The sequence below is a fragment of the Corythoichthys intestinalis genome, chromosome 20 (assembly GCF_030265065.1).
Source record: "Corythoichthys intestinalis isolate RoL2023-P3 chromosome 20, ASM3026506v1, whole genome shotgun sequence".
Taxonomy (NCBI): Eukaryota; Metazoa; Chordata; class Actinopteri; order Syngnathiformes; family Syngnathidae; genus Corythoichthys; species Corythoichthys intestinalis.
The window spans coordinates 37658143-37676026 of record NC_080414.1 but is presented as its reverse complement, the minus strand read 5'-3'; the positions used below and the strand labels follow the sequence as shown (position 1 = coordinate 37676026).

Genomic DNA, 17884 nt, shown 5'->3' with positions numbered 1-17884 from the left:
TCTTCATCACGCAGCAGACCGGCTTTTCGAAACCCGTTGGTGATGGTGGATTTTTTTTTCACGCTGCTCCACGCTGTCAGACTTTTGCAAAAGTTGCTCTTCGCATACGACCACTTTTGTAAACGATCTGACGCCGCTGGCCATCCAAGCCTTCAATTCAACTCGGCACATCATATCCATTTCTTCTAGCATGATGCGGGTATGCTAATTCTTGCCTGGCACGGCCAGACTGTTCTCCGTGTGTTTTTCAAACATGTTGAATAAACTCCGCTCTCCTCGTATGTTTACTTCCGCGCGCAATTCCCTCGTCCCGCCCGTCGCTGATTGGTCCACTCCGCTGTCTGTTTGCTGTGGCTTGCTCCGCTCTGAAAATTTTATCCGCTTAATGGTGGCCAGACTCAATAGCTGGAACAGCGGTGAGTCTGGAGTACCAGGCTATGCTAATTCTACGAATGCACAAAGATGAGGGTCTGCTACTTTTTTTCGTGCACAAAGCACAAACTTAAAATACGGGTAAGAGTGCCAACTAGCATCTTCCTCGACACACATATTCCACGTGTCTTATGCTTGCATTTTATGCTCGAGCGCTCCTGGCGGTCGTTAGAAAAATTGATAAATTGGCCACATCATTGCATACGCCGCAGGATTCAAAATGAGGGAAAAAAGTAGCGGCTTGTAATCCGGAATTTACGGTAAGTGGAATAATCTGGCGCATTCAACTAGTCTTCAACACTCAAACAAGATGGGGAAAATTATTTGACTAGATTTAAGAAGAATGATCTGATTAAGACGTCATAAATTTAAAGCGTACTGAATGCATTACTGACTGGATGACTTCTTTGTGTCGTTTGGTGCATGTTACAATTATCAACTAACCACTGTGCCGTCATGATAAACATGGTTTGTTGACATCACCTGTGTAAATGTCCGTGGTAAAACTGATGTGATCGGCATGTCTTTCTCGAAGAATCGTGGTCGTATAAACTGCATTATTTTTTCATCCAGGGGTTTGGCTATCGGGTCATTTCGGGAATTTCCTCCCGCCTGTGCCCTTCAGTCCACCCGGCTGCCAAATTAGCACCCGCGCCAGGCCTCTGTCTCGAACCGGAGTGGCGGCGGCAGCTAAGTTCGTACCGGATATCCGCCCGCCCCGGCCGGCTCGCTGCGGCGCATTCGGTGCATGGCTCTGCTCTCATGCTCTACCCGCCTAGGGCGAGGCGGCGGCCTGCCGGACCAGCGGGCTCCGTCGGAAGAGAGCTACTTGTCAACTATCGATCTCGTGAGGTGTTTAGCCATAGATGGGAGTTTACCACTCGCTTTGGGCTGCATTCCCAAACACCCCGACTCCGGGAGGACCGCAGCATCTCTGTATTGTCACAAGCCCTGTAGCTTCCTTTATAGTTTATTTGTTAACAATAGCTTTAGCATTAGTGCTAGCAGCAGCCTCATATTCGTTCCAAAAATCATTGTGATGCAGTTTTAAATGGCTGCTGGGTTAGTGCTAGTGGTGTTCAATGAGGACGCTTTCTTAAGGCCTTGAGGAACTGTTTTTGTAGATGGCGAGAGCCACACTGGAAAAGCAACGCACGCTAGTGAGAGCGCCTCAACACTGATGTGTAACACCGCCTCCTCTATGACGCCGTACTCCTAAACCCCTCCTCCCACAGGGGCTTCAGAGAGGGGAGGGGTTGAGCAGGCGGCAGTGAAGAAGTGGAGAAAACTGCTTGGTTGCGCACATTTGGAGGCTAAATCAAGTATATAATTATCGGATTGCATTATCGGTTGATTTTTTTATTATCTGTATTATCTGTGTGACGTCATAATTGCCATTATCGGCCGATAATTATCGGTAGCCGATATTATCGTGTATCTTTAAAAGAAATCGACATTTTTTTTTTTTCTTTTAAGATTGAATGGCTGTCGGAGTACATGCAAATAGAAGAACAACCGGTGAAACAGATTTTTTTTGTTTCTTTCACCCCTTTTTTAACCTGTCCTGTACACACTACAAATGTATAAATTCTTTATATATATTTTTTAAATCTAGTCAAATACTTTTCTCCATCTTGTTTTGAGTGTTAAAGACTAGTTAACAAATTAAGTGGAATATTGTGATGCATTACTTTAATTAAGTAAATATTATTTTTTAATTAAGTCCAAACATCTAAAAGTTGGTAATTTTGCGCTTAAATCAAGAAAAAATTGCTTTCAAATAGTGGTTTGAACAATATCTATTCTTGAATTAAGAACATTTCTGACAAACAAGCTTTTTTTTTTTTACGATTAACTATACTAACTTTTTGCACAAAATGAATCTGTTAAGCTTATTTTCAGCTAGATATTTTTCTTCTTTAAAGAAATCTGAGTGAAATGTACTTGAAGCACTGGCAGATCATTTCACCCGTTTCTAGTAGATTTACACTAATAACAAGGGAATTTAACTCGTTTTAGGGAAGTGTGATTTTGCAGTGTAGCTGCTCAGACACAGAAAATAGGAATCTTGAGTGTTCTTATTGTCTGAACAGTTTTAATGTGGGAGTGATTTAGTGTGATACATTGCGGTTGTTCATTATGTTTTACTTATTAACTCACTGATGCTACAACTGGACGTTACCCAGGCCAAAGCAGGACTCTTCCCAAAATCGCTGCTGTAATTTCTTTTAGTGAACCATGTAACTTGCTATGATCCAAGATTTTGAACAGGCGTGATACTGGTGTGTGGCCACAGTGTACGCATCTGATGTTGCTCACTGTGGTCCACAGTGTGCTCAGGGAGCTTGTGTGTCTGCTCAGACACATGAAAAATTAGAGATACATTGCATATGAAGACATTCTTGAAATACGACGATTTATGACAGCGTGGCAATTTTCCCGCAAGACGGACCCATAGCGGATTTTTCTTGTGAGAGAAATTTACACGCGTCTTAAGAAGGTTAGTGCAGGTGGTGAAAAAAAGGAAAAAGGTGATCCTTATTATTGAACTTCAGAAGGAAATTACAGAAAAATATGAGTGCTGTGTGCACTTCAGTGAACTGGCTCTACAATCCAGCTGGAATATGTCTGAGATCTCGAGGACGACTTATTATTATTGTAACATCGCCAAGGAAGTTACCAGCTTCGTCAGGTTTTTAATAATTTATTTCAGAACTTTTGCAACACAACACGGATACTGTTCACCGTAGCCGACGCCAACAACATAGAACATGGCAAGAGAAAGTCAAATCTCTGCCGCACCTCTCTCAACAGTCACACGGTGCGTTCGGGAGCAGCATGCAAAACACAACAGCCACATGACAACCCAATTATTATCATTATTCCGATTTGTATTTCTAATTTATTTGTTTTGATATGCGTAATTACCATTTGTAATTGTACCTGCAGTATTTATGAAGGATTTGGTGTAGGTTTTTGGGATGTGGAACAAATTAATCAAATCATGATATATTCTTATGGGAAAATCCTGCTCGACATACGACCATTTCGACATAAAAACCAGGTCCTGGAATGGATTAAATTCGCATGTAGATTGTAGAAGTACCGCTGTATATCGTCATGAGGCTCTAATATCGCCAATGTCATCATATGTACAGCGCTGGCCAGAAGTAGTCGCACCCCTGCAATTCTGTCATATAATGCTCAATTTATCGCAGAAAATGACTGAAATTACAAATGCGCTGGCAGTAATATCTTCATATATTTTGCTAGCAATGAAAAAACGCAAAAGAGAAAGGAGAAAAAAAAAAAACATTATCATTTTACACAAAACTCCAAAATTGGGACTGACAAAAGTATTGGTAGCCTTTGAAAAATCATGTGATGATTCTCTAATTTGTGTTATTAAAAGCATCTGTTATTTACCTGTGGCACATAACAGATGGTGGCAATAAATAAATCAGACTTGCAGCCCATTATAAAGGATTAAAGTTGACTCAACCTCTGTCTTGTGTCCTTGTGTGCACCACATTGAACATGGCGAAAAGAAAGAAGGCCAAAGAACTGTCTGAAGATTTGAGAAGCAAAATTGTGAGAAAGCATGGGCAATCTCAAGGCTACAAGTCCATCTCCAAAGACCTGAATGTTCCTGTGTCTACTGTGCGCAGTGTTATCAATAAGCGTAAAGCCCACGGCACCGTGGCTAACCTCCCTAGATGTGGACGGAAAAGAAAAATTGATGAGAGATTTCAACCAAAGATTGTGCGGATGGTGGATAAAGAACCTCAAACAAGTTCAAGCTGTCCTGCAGTCTGAGGGTACAACAGTGTCAACCCGTACTATCCGTCGGCGTCTGAATGAAAAGGGACTCTATGGTAGGATACCCAGGAAGACCCCTATTCTGACTGAGATACATTAAAAAGCCAGGATGGAGTTTGCTAAAACTTACCTGAGAAAGCAAAAAACGTTTTGGAAGAATGTTCTCTGGTCAGATGAGACAAAAGTAGAGCTTTTTGGGAAAAGGCATTAACATAAAGTTCACAGGAAAAAAACGAGGCCTTCAAAGAAAAGAATACGGTCCCCACGGTCAAACATGTTAGAGGTTCCCTGGTGTTTTGGGGTTGCTTTGCTGCCTCTTGACCGCGTGCATGGCATTATGAAGTCTGAAGACTACCAACAAATTTTGCAGCAAAAAATAGGGCCCAGTGTGAGAAAGCTGGTCTCCCTCTGAGGTCATGGGTCTTCCAGCAGGACAATGACCCAAAACACACTTCAAAAAGCACTAGAAAATGGTTTGAGAGAAAGCACTGGAGACTTCTAAAGTGGTCAGCAATGAGTCCAGACTTGAATCCCATAGTACACCTGTGTAGAGATCTGAAAATGGCACCCTTCAAATCTGGAGACCTGGAGCTGTTGCCCAAAGAAGAATGGTCTAAAATTCCAGCAGAGCATTATAAGAAACTCATTGATGGATACCGGAAGCGGTTGTTTGCATTTATTTTGTCTAAAGGTTGTGCTACCAAGTATTAGGCTGAGAGTGCCAATACTTTTGTCCGGCCCATTTTTCGAGTTTTGTGTAAAATGATAATGGTTTAATTTTTCCCCCCATTCTCTTTTGTGTTTTTCATTGCAAGCAAAATAAATGAAGATATTACTACCAGCACATTTGTAATTGCAATTATTTTCTGGGAGAAATTGAGCAATATCTGACAGAATTGCAGGGGTGCCAATACTTTTGGACAGCAGTGTACCAATCAGAGGTAACAATGTTTCTTCTCCATTAGAAAGAGCTTATGCTCTTAGGACGGTTGATGTTTCAAGTGTTATTCCGGTCTGAATTAGATGATTTTTGTGTCATCTTTTTAGCCTAATATGGTCATGTTATAGTTTATAGTGCAGTATAATAACAGGTCATATAGATGAAGTTAAAAAAAATATACCATTATTTAAAAAAAACAAAAAAAGATATTGTAAACAGTTACAATGTTACTCATCATTTGAGTATTCTTTTCAACGAATACTTTTTTTAACTTGGACTTGAGTAAAATACTGGATGGCTATTTTTGTTTTGTTATATTATTTAGAATGAACTGTCTGACTTGAGTAAAATTTTTGGCTACTCAACCCACCTCTGATCGTTATCATAATATAAAATGGCCCATATCGTGGTAAAGGATTTTCCCATATCACACAAAAACTGGACAGCTTTGTGTTTGGTCCTTGTACACTCGCTGGCGCCAAAGGAGGACGCTTTGATCTTGTGCCAACATGCCAAATGCAGTAAGTAAATCCCACAGTCTAGCTGGAACGCTGCAGTACGTATATCATGAATTAGCTAAGCCAACACACATGTCACACACTCACCTTTAAAGACGGATTTTTCGTCATCGCCATCAGAGCACTGAGTTTGGCTCAACTCCCCCAGCTGTTTATTGACGCCGCGGCTCGGAATATAGGCCTGCACATTAAAACAGTAGCTTTCTCCTTCATCCAGATCAGTCAGCTCTATGATGCTGTTCTTTGAGATGATAACTTTCTGAAAATGGAGGGTTGAGAGAGATGATAAAGCCAAAATTCACATGCCAGCGATCCTGGGTTTGAAGAGTGCTGAACTTCACCTTGCCAGAGCTTTTATTTCGATTATATGTAACTTTGTAGTGAAGATTCTCTGTGAAAATGTCTCTGATGTTTAGCTGGTGGCCCTCTTTAAACAATGCAGTGAATGGGTCAGTCACATACATCGTAGTCTTCTTTTTATCGTTGCTCACCTCCAACTTGAAAGAGGGTCTTCCTATATCGGCTGGAAAGATGGGGTTTGTTGGCAGAAAGAGCAATGGTACAAAAATCTTTAAACAAATGTTTAAAATTTGGCCACCGTTTTGCAACGTGGCAACTATCATCCCCACAAGTGTCTGTTAGGACAAGTAATTCATATTCAGATTACTGTAGTTTCCGCACTATAAGGCGCATTGGAGTACTAAGTGCACTTTCATTGAATGGTGACAGCATAAAAAAATCTTAAATTATTATGTGAATTAAAATAATATTTTGAGACGATTCGACTATATACAACAATTTGGCAACGCGCAGATGACGAGAAATTAGTCTTTTAATCTGCCGTTTAGACCCACCTTTCATTATAGCGCTCTAACATCCCCAGCTGAAGGATGACGTCGGCAGGGTCACAATTTCATCTGATTTAGAATTCAACCCATTGAGAGGGAAGATTCAGAACCAGGAAAATGCCACAGAGAGCGGCAGAATGTCATGATTGTTTCAATCTCTCTACTCTAATATTTTTACAGCATATTCTTTTTATCTAAGTATTTTTCCCCATTTGCAAAGTAAATGGTAATGGTCATGACAAATCCCAGTCTTGTGCTAAATGGAATATGAAATATTAAAAATTAGGGCTATCAGATTTATCATGTTAACGGGCGGTAATTATTTTTTTAAATTAATCACGTTCAAATATTCAATGCAATTAACGCATGCGCGGCACGACCCACTCACGCACTGCCGCAAACAGCCTACAATGGCGCTGTTTTACTTATATACTGAGCTAAGAGGCACCGTCATATGAATGGAGTAGATACAAGCATTTATTGGGGCCGTGCTGTTAATTGGCAAAAGCTTTAACATCTTTCCCACAACAACTAACAAACAAAATCTATTGTGGGAAGCGACACATGGAAGAATGACATGAGTTGATCTTTTTCTTAACACCGTGTATAGTGCCCAACGCAGAGAAGATATAGCATTTGCAGCCACCACACACAGTCATGGTTGCACCACTTCCCATCATGCATTTAAGTAGAACAGTTAAGTCGCTACAGTATAATTTACTGAAAGCTCAACAAATACACTCGATGGCAATATTTAGTCACAATATAAACTCACATTTATCCTTTAAGAATTACAAGGCTTTCTATCCGTGGATCCCTTTCACAGAAAGAATGTTAATAATATTAATGCCATCTTTTGGATTTATTGTTATAATAAACAAATACAGTACTTATTTACAGTACGTTTGAATGTATATACCCGTCTTATCTTTCCACTCCAACAATAATTTACAAAAAAATATGGCATATTTTAGAGATGGTTTGAATTGCGATTAATTACGATTAATTAATTTTTAAGCTGTGATTAACTCGATTAATAATTTAAATCGTTTGACAGCCCTATTAAAAATGCATTTATTCAGTACGACAGGGCAAAATTACTACATAATAGTCAAAACTCTCCCAAACGGTATTTCATGCCACCGGAGTTAGTCCGGCTTTTGTCATTTCCAGGAAAGAGCGTAAACAAAACAGGAGGCCTGACAGCTAGCCGACATGCTAACCCTAACCAAGCAGCTTTTCCAAGTCTTATTCTCGTCTTTTGAAAACAAAAAATCACACAAAACTATCCCAACTCATGTCACACACGGCGGTGGGGTTGATTCTCTTCACCGATCGGCCAGCCCCCGGCAGCGAGCACGTTACGGCTTGTCGTTCTGCTGCGGCCACGGCAGGCTGGCAGCGCTCATCGCCGGGAATGAGAGCAGAAAATAGCCCATTCTCGGTGGACAAACCGGCCGACGTCAGAGCGGGGGGGCTGCTCTTGGCCAAGCCGAGGAAAGCGCATTCTCGGCACGCACGTGAATAGGACCAAGTGGGCTGGATCTGCCAGCCAAACCGGCCGACGTCGGAGCAGGGGACTGCTCGTGGCTAAGCCGATGACAGTGCATTCTTGGCGGACACGCGAATAGGACCGAAGGGGTGGCTTCGTCTGGCGAGTGGCCTTCTCAGTGGACAAGGAGCATTGTCACGCACATAATTTAAGCCCCCTCCTTATTAAAATGTGTGCCATGATCCCAGTATTTGACATAATATAAAACACGTAGCTTACTAACCTCACAATGGTCCCACATTTGTCGGACTTGTTTTGACCATTATCCATTAACGAGAACTTTTTGAAACCCAAAAAGGCTCACACGTCTCTCCCTGGTGCAGCAACAAAAGCCTGCAGCACATTGGGCTGACGTGATCCGAAAAACTAAACGAAATAATCCGCAAAATCAGCTGAATCCGCAGTCGTTTTGCATACTGTAGTATTGGCTGTATACTGAAGATGATTAGGCTGCTGACGTCACATTCGCATTCTTCGTCAATCCAGGAAGTGACTCATTTTCATGGCGCGGGATTAAAAAAATGGAATAAATATATCGATCGCTTTCACACACGTCCAAGCGGTCCATTTCATTCAGGAGCATTAAATACCGCGTGAAATATGAAATTAACATGCTTTTTGCCGTCATAGGCACTGTAAAACTGCTTTTAAATATTGGCCGCACTGCATTATAAGGCAAAGTAGTAGTGGTAGTAGTAGTGGTTGGGCTTGCGTTATACATCCACTTGATGGTGCTGGCGTGCTGCGCCAAAGAGAATGTCATGCCATGATTAACCAATATTGATCCATATATAAGCCACACGGTCTGCTTTTGAGAAAATTTAAGGCTTTTTGGTACAACGTAAAGTGCGGAAAATACACTACTTTTTTTTACAATGGTCCACACGACAGATTTGCCCCCTCAGTCCCTTGCAGCACCCCCTAGCCGCGGAATCTCGAGCAATAATCCTTACGCTCACAAGCCTGCATAAAGGGGATCGTTAGATATGGAATTGAGCACAAAGTGTCGCGGTACGCTGATGGCCTACTGTTAGAAGCTGTTGTACGCAGCACTGCAACGATTAACTCGAGTAATTTGATGGCCAAAAAAAGCTTCAAATCAAATTTTGCTGCTTTGAAGATTCATTTAATTAGAGTGACGTTGTAATGGTTTCTTTTGAAACTTGCATTTAGTTTTATTGATTTTGGTGGATACACTGGCTCCTGATGGCAACAGGGAATATGCATTTAACATGGCTGAGACCAGCTCCTCCCTGTTAAGACAAACATACTGAATGGTATGTTTTTGTTTGAGCTAATATATTTGTTGATGCATTCACTATTTACAGTAGTTTAGAAGTATATTTAGCCTTTTTTGTAGGAATGTGTGTTTGAAGACCCATAAACACAATCATAAATGACGTTGACGACAATCTCTGTAGTGGAAAATAATACCAAAGATAAGTTGCTGCCCTGTTCTTGATATCCTCATTTCAGTGTTAATGAGACCCTTGAGTCATTGCTTGTCTTTTAAAAAATATATATTTTAACCTTTGAAAATGAACAAAATCACAAAAATTAGAATTTGAAATACGTTTTTGTTATTGAAAAAAATAGCCATTAAAACTCAATCACTAACTGAAAGTGTATTGTGACTAACTAAAATGTATTGCAACTAAAGACACTAATTCCTTCTTAAAATATCAAACCTTGTTAAGAGCTTTGCAAAAAAATAAAATCAATAAATAAAGTAGCATTTTATAGCATCTAAGCTAGCGGCTATGCAAGTTAGCCAATTGCTTTTGTTGTTGTACTTAAATCCTTATTTTTTATTTTCTTTTATACCATTTGAGGCCTAGCTCAGGTGTTTTAATCTAGTTTTTAATACATTTATTGCTCTCGTGAAATGAAAGTGCAATTCTGCATAGTTTGAAGAAACACTCAGGAATTTTATTTTGTATTCACATTTAAAGTGCATGTGACATGAAAAAGCATGTTTATTTCATAATACACGCGGTATTTTATGCTCCTGAATGATATGGACCGCTTGGATGTGTGTGGAAGCGATTGCTATATTTATTTAGTTTTTTTAATCCAGCGCCATGAAAATGAGTGACTTCCGGCTTCAGTCTTGCATTGAGGAGGAGGGAGCTGTGACGTGTACGGGAGAAGGAGTCCGCTTCACTATACAGCAGTACTGTTGTGTATGAGGACTAAGGATTCAGCTGACTTTGCGGATTAAAACGTTTATTTTTCGCATCACGGCAGCCAAACGACTGCAGAAAAATCTTGCTGTGTGAGGGAGAGGCGTGTGCGCCTTTTTGGATTTTCAAAAGGTTCCCATTCACCGTGGATATTGGCCAAAACAAGCCCTACTACTGTGGGACCATTGGACTTACGAGGAAGTGAGTAAACATCTTGTTTTGTATTATGTCAAATACGAATACAGCGATTACAAAGTAAACACTACAAACTTTCTTTAAATAAAGGACTACTTACGTTTGATCATTGATAGCCATGTAAAAAGCTCTCCACATGCACATTAGCTGCACAACAACCACAGCTGCCCTCCTCCGGGGAACGAGCTGTAAATTTCTCTCCGCCGGGCAGTTTGCCAATCCATGAAGACAATCGACAACCCAGTCGTCATGTCAAATAATCCGGGCTAGTTATGTGTGATTTTCCGCTTCGAAGACTTTGAAACATCACTCGGTTCGGGTTAGCATGTCGGCTGGCTGTCACGCCTCTTGGTTTGTTTACATTCTCCGAAGCCGGGGAAGGGAAATGACATATGTCCGATATAGGTGTCATAAAATATCATTCGGGAGGTGCGACAGTAAAGGTGAAGTCGACAGTTTTGACCATTATGGAGTAATTTTGCCATGTCGTCCTGAATAAGTGCATTCTTATTATTTCACATTCCATTTAGCACAAGACTGTTATTTGTCATGACCATGCCATTTATTTAGCAATTGGGGAAAATACTTGGATAAAAAGAATATCATGTAAAAACATTGAAGTTAAGAGACAGAAACAATGACATTTTGCAGCTCTCTTCGTCGCGTTTTCCTCGTTGTGAATAGTTCCCCCTCGACGGGCTGACTGGTCCTTTTCAAGCCAAATTTTGTGGTCTCAGGACGAGCTCTGACGCACAGGACCGGACCGGACGGGAGGAAACATCGGTTTGGGCATCAAATATGGATCTGGCGACTGGATCGACCGAAGCTTTTCCAAATAACGGCTTTTATGTAACTCATCCAATGAGTTTACAGCTTCTGAAAGCACTGGGGCTTCCATAATTTGCAAGTGAATCCATCTTTACAAACTACGATCATTGACAATACGACACACAATGACGGACAATATGGCGGCACAATATAGCGATCACGTGATTGTGTGACGTTGGTGATTGGGGTCTATAGTAAAACCGATGAGCCCTGTCTCCCGCTGACGTCATCCACCCGTTGGGGATGCTAGAGCCCTATAATGGTAGGCGTGGCTAACCGGCAGATTAAAAGACATAATTTCTCGTCATCTGCGCTTTGCTAAATTGTTGTATATAGTCGAATCGTCTCAAAATATGATTCTGGTTCACATAATAATGCTATTTAAGACTTTTTTTCTCCTGTCGTATGCTCTTTAATGGTCTTTTGAAAGTGCAGTCTTAGCAAGCCAAAAGAAATACCATTGCAGACATAAACACTTGTTGCTTTGTTTTACATCTCCTAAATCTTATTCTTCGACGCATGTCCGTAATCCGATGACTCGAATATTCAAACTAATCGGTAGATTAGTCGATTACCTAAATAATCGATAGCGGCAGCTCTAGTTGTCTGCTATAAACTCCATTTGAGTAAAAGCGAGCTGATGGCTCTCAATACTGCTGCCAAGACTTTCCCCCTGGATAATCTACCTTTCAAAACAGCTGAAAAACAATTTACCTTGTAACTCAGAAGATATGTTTCACATTTAAAGTGCCTATGACAGGATAAAAGTCTTACATAGCATTAATAAAAAGTCTTAAATAGCATTAGAATTATGTTAAATATGTGAATTAGAATCATATTTTGAGACGATTTGACTATATACAACAATTTGGCAACGCGCAGATGACGACAAATTAGTTTTTAATTTAATTTAACGATTTCATCCGATTTAGAATTCAGCCCATTGAGGGGGAATTATTCAGAACGAGGAAAATGCGACGAAGGGAGCAGCAAAATGTCATTGATTGTTTCAATCTCTCTACTCCAATATTTTTACAGGATTTTCTTTTTATCTAAGCATTTTTCCCCAATTGCTAAATAAATGGTAAAGTCATGACAAATCAGTCTTGTGCTAAATGGAATATGAAATATTAAAAATGCATTTATTCTGTATGACATTGCAAAATTACTCCATAATGGTCAAAAATGTCGACTTCTTGCACCTCCCGAATGATATTTCATGCCACCGCAGTTAGTCCGGCTTTTGTCATTTCCCTACCGGCTTCGGAGCGCGTAAACAAACCAGGAGGTGTGACAACTAGCCGACATGCTAACCCGAACTGAGCAGCGTTCCAAAGTCTTATTCTCGATTTTCAAAGCGAAAAACCACACAAAACTACCATGGATCATATCACACGGCGACTGGGTTGTCGTTTGTCTTCGCTGATCGGCAACCCCTCCAGCGGCGAGCAAGTGATAGCATGTTGTTCCCCTGCTGCGGGCAGGGGAGCTCATTTGCCAGGGAAGCAGCTGGAGAATGACCGCCAAACAGACCGGCTGATGTCGGAGGAGCGGTAGCTGCCTGAGGATAGTGGTCTGTTGCCGGTGTTCTGCAAAATTTTGCACCCTTATAATACTCTCTTTTACATTCATTTGGACTCAATGTTATCCACAGGTGCTAAATAAACAAGTAACATCGTAAGCATACATGTTCAACACGAATATGGCGAAAATTAATGCTTAACTACATGGCAAAGACGTAAACAGTGAAAGAGCGGTGTGCAGTTGTTGTGTGCAGCTAACATGGCAGGATGTGTCTGAGGAAAACTTTTCAACATGTCCGTCCATGATCAAACATAAGTAAATATTCCTAAATAAACAAGTAACATCGTAAGCATACATGTTCAACACGAATATGGCGAAAATTAATGCTTAACTACATGGCAAAGACGTAAACAGTGAAAGAGCGGTGTGCAGTTGTTGTGTGCAGCTAACATGGCAGGATGTGTCTGAGGAAAACTTTTCAACATGTCCGTCCATGATCAAACATAAGTAAATATTCCTTTGTTTAAAGTTTTTAGTGTTAACTTTGTAATCGCGGCCATTTTTAACACAAAGTTAAAGTTTTTGATGGGGTGCAAAATTTGATAGAACAACGGGCACACGAATAGGGCAATAAGGCAAGTATAGCGCTCTGCCGGCGGGCAATCGAAGAGGACCGAGGGAGGTTTGCGACAAGCCACCAGTCGTCGGCCGAGTGGCATTCTCGGTGGACAAAGAGCATTGTCGGCCGCAAAATGCAAGTCACCTCCGTATTAAAACGTGTGCTATCATCCCAGTATTTGACATAATACAAAACACGATCTTTACCCACTTCCTCGAAAGTCCAATGGTCCCACAGTTGTCGGACTTGTTTTGGCTTATTTCGGGGTGAATGGGAACTTTCTGAAACCCGAAAAGGCTCACATGCCTCTCCCTGGTGCAGCAACAAAACTCTGCAGCACATTTGGCTGGCGTGATGCGAAAAATAAATGAATTAATCCGCAAAATCGGCTGAATCCGCAGTCTATCTGCATGCTATGAAGCAATAGGTATTGTGAGATGCTGACACAGGTGGCGTCACATTTACTTTCGTCCTCAACCCGGGACTGGAGCCGGAAGTCACTCATTTTCATGGCGCGGGATTCAAAAATTGAATAAATAAAACGATTGCCACCCTACACATCCAAGCGGTCCAGTTTATTCAGGAGCATAAAATACTGCAGGTAATATGAAATAAACATGCTTTTTGATGTCAAAGGCACTTTAAAATAGGAAGCAAATTTTACGTCCCTCTTCACTGGCACTAAAGAGGGTTTGGAACGATGGTCCCTACTGATTTCCCTGATTGCAAGGGTCAATGCCATCAAAATGAACACCCATGTATTTACAGAATTGAAAAAAAGTTCTTTAGAAGTTCTTTAGAGTTCTGTCACATGATACTGTATGTATTTTGAAGAAGAAGAAACTTACTGTCATTGAAGGGGCAGAACCGCGACGAGCGTGTGTACGGAAACTCGACGAGGTCAGAGGCCGCTCCCAATGGGGGTTCAGAAAGGACATCGGCTACATAGCAGGCATTTAAATCCGTCAGTGAACCAGTCAGATCACACGTAGTTGTCGAGATACGTATGCAATTAGAGTTTCTCTGTTTGTCCCTGGAGACCCTGCAGCAAGTTTCACACACAATCCATTACACATGTATAAATACTGACAACAAAGATAGAAAAATGAGACAAAGATTTGTTCGCAAAAACAACTACTGTGCATGTCCAATGTAAGGTCTTACATTGAGTATTCTACAGTGTAGGAGTAATCCGTTGGTAATGGTTCCCAGGTCAGAATGGTTTTAAAGTTGGTGGATTTCCAGGTGACCTTCTGCGCCCTGGGATAAGAGCCTGCAAAATTCATCAAAACAAATCATTTGAAATGAATAGCTCTAGTACTACTGCAACCATAAAAAATGTTGCCGACAATCTGCTGCCCCGTACTTGACATCCTAAGTTCAGTCTTAATGAGGCTCTTGAGTCATTGCTTGTATTTAAAAAAAAAAAAAAAATCAACCTTTGAAAATGAACAAAATGAAAAAAAAAAATAGAATTCAAAATACATTCTTCTTATACGAAAAAATTAACACATTTAAACACAATCACTAACTGAAAGTGTATTGTGTATTGTCTTGCAATTAAAGACACTATCGGAATTCCTTCTTAAAATATCAAGCGACATCAGATCATGTGCATCCTAGCAGGAAGAATCTTGTTTATAAAGGCACTACTACTTTCCAATATTTTGAACTGTTTCATGCATAAGATGGTCAAAATGGAAGTGTGCCCTTGGTTGAAGTGTTTTTTTTAATTTGATTGCATTTGCATTTGGAAGCAAAATCCTCCTGCAGACTGGGGTTGTGACAATACAGTAATCCCTCATTTTTCACGGTTAATTGTGACCAAAACCACCCCCCAAAGTGAAAAACCGCGAAGTATGATTTGCCCCCACCCCGCCCCCCAAATAAATAAAAATTAAAAAGATCGACGTAAACAGTTTTTATTTACATATTGTATACTTCACATATACTGTAAATTAAGGCATTTAAATCTATTCAACCCTTTAACACTGAACGTGTCGGCGCTGACACATTTACGCATATCATCTTTGAAGCCTCGTCACGCTGTAATTCCATCACTAACGTGCTGCTGGTTGGTCTCATTTGAAAGTGCGGAAGTTGAGGTCCATGCCCATTTTTACTTGAAGTTAATCGACCAAGTCAAACGGGAGATAATTTCATTTGGGTTTTATAGTTTTATTGTCCTCATAAATAAACAGTAACACGCTGCATGAACCATGTGTTTATGTCCATATTTCCATCATTTCTTGTCGTTTTTCAAAACCGAAAGCACCATGAAAAACTACATATTCCAGGAGCCATTGTGAGGTCATGACAGACTCACGTAATGTGAATATTTATAAATTGCCGAGGGAGGCACCACTTAAGGATAGGTAGCGAGCGACGGCGGGTTGGATTGAGCGAACGACTTTCAAACGTGCAGAATGAATCGAAAAGCTAATGCATGATTTCATCAACTTGAGGGAGAGGATGGGCCAGATCTGTCATTGTTTTCTTCAGATGAATCAGCGAGCGAGAAGAATGAAAGGCTGACAGCACTGCGTTAATGGCGGAAAAAAGGGCTGTGTGGCGTAGTGTATGAAGTAGCCCTGTGTATTGTTCAGGGGAAACTGAGTGGCATGCCTGAAAAAAATTGAACTTAAGTACTTTATTGTCAATATTTTTGAAGAGACTTTTTCAATGTTGCATTTGATTTTTTGGGCCCCACTATCAATCTTTTCAATTTGTATATAGATGTGTGTGTTCGAGAAGCTTGATTGTATGTACTTATATATAGTTTTGATAAGGTGATGTGTGTCCTTTTTGTGTTAGAGGATATATACTGTACATATATATTCACTATTTTACACTGTCGGTGTATTGGATATAACCTGTTTTGACCATAATAGGTAGAAAGTAAAAAAAAACACAGATGATGATACCTGCTTTTTCTGTTGAATTATCAAATATAAAACTATTGTCTTTTTTTATTTTTTATTATTAAATGTTTTTCCTAACAAGATGAATAAATATTATCAAACTTCAAAATGTTTCGTTGAGCATGTTTGGTTGTCAATGGGAGATCAATATCACAAAAACATTTGGGATTTTTTTGTTGTTGTCTTTTTGGGTCCGAAATGCTGATTATATAGTGTATTACAAAAGAGAGTACATCCCTCGCATATCTGCAGATATTTAAGTATATCTTTTCATGGGACAACACTGACAAAATGACACTTTGATACAATGAAAAGTAGTCTGTGTGCAGCTTATATAATAGAGTACATTTATTTTCCCCTCAAAATATAGCCATTAATATCTAAACCCCAGGTAACAAAAGTGAGTACACCCCTTTGAAAAAACGTACATCCCTAAATGTCCAAATTGAGTACTGCTTGTCATTTTCCCTCCAAAATGTCATGTGACTCGTTGCAGGAGTGCTGTCAGCATTGCTACAGAGATTGAAGGAGTGGGAGGGTCAGCCTGTGTTAGTCCTCAGACCATATGCCGCACTCTACATCAAATTGGTGTGCATTGCTGTCACCCCAGGAGGAAGCTTTTTCTAAAGACAGTACACAAGAAAGCCCGCAAACAGTTTGCTGAGGACATGTCAACAAAGCACAAAACTCTTTTAATTTTTCCATTGATAACAAAACTTAATTCTATAATTTATTTACACTTCCCCCTTACTAAAGTTTTTTTTTTTTTTTTTTTTTTAAACAACAAAAAAGGTGACAGTGGCAGTCAGATACCATTTTAATATTTTTTTCAGGTCATTCGTTGTCAGACAGAAGCAGCATACAGTTGTGGTCAAAAGTTTACATACACTTGTGAAAAACATAATGTCATGGCTCTCTTGAGTTTCCAGTTATTTCTACAACTCTGATTTTTCTCCGATAGAGTGATTGGAACAGATACTTCTTCGTCACATAAAACATTCATGAAGTTTGGTTCTTTTATGACTTTATTATGGGTTAACAGAAAAAGTGATCAAATCTGCTGGGTCAAAAATATACATACAGCAACACGAATTAGCAATTTCTTGTGAGTGATTATTGACTTGATCAATCATTGACTTGATCAAGTCAGGAAAGTCACTTGGAGCCATTTCAAAGCAGCTGCAGGTCCCAAGAGCAACAGTGCAAACAATTGTTTGTAAGTATAAAGTGCATGGCACTGTTTTGTCACTGCCACGATCAGGAAGAAAATGCAAGCTATCACCTGCTGCTGAGAGAAAATTGGTCAGGAAGGTGAAGATTCAACCGAGAATCACCAAAGAGAAGATTTGCCAAGAATTAGAAGCTGCTGGAACACAGGTGTCAGTGTCCACAGTCAAGCGTGTTTTGCATCTCCATGGACTGAGAGGCTGCCGTGCAAGAAGGAAGCCCTTGCTCCAAAAGCGGCACCTTAAGGCTCGACTGAAGTTTGCTGCTGATCACATGGA

At 40.3% G+C, this 17884-nt stretch overlaps 1 protein-coding gene across 2 annotated transcripts in view; it reads right to left on the bottom strand.

The window, feature by feature from the left end:
- f3a (coagulation factor IIIa) overlaps nucleotides 1-17884 on the bottom strand; it is a 41357-nt gene that overhangs the window by 7591 nt on the left and 15882 nt on the right. For both annotated transcript variants that reach the window (XM_057823899.1, XM_057823898.1), the window contains exons 2-5: nucleotides 14623-14731; nucleotides 14307-14500; nucleotides 6051-6232; nucleotides 5797-5968 (exon numbers count right to left, since the gene is read on the bottom strand). In XM_057823899.1, coding sequence (XP_057679882.1) covers nucleotides 5797-5968; nucleotides 6051-6232; nucleotides 14307-14500; nucleotides 14623-14731 — 657 coding nt within the window. The remainder of the gene's footprint in view (nucleotides 1-5796; nucleotides 5969-6050; nucleotides 6233-14306; nucleotides 14501-14622; nucleotides 14732-17884) is intronic.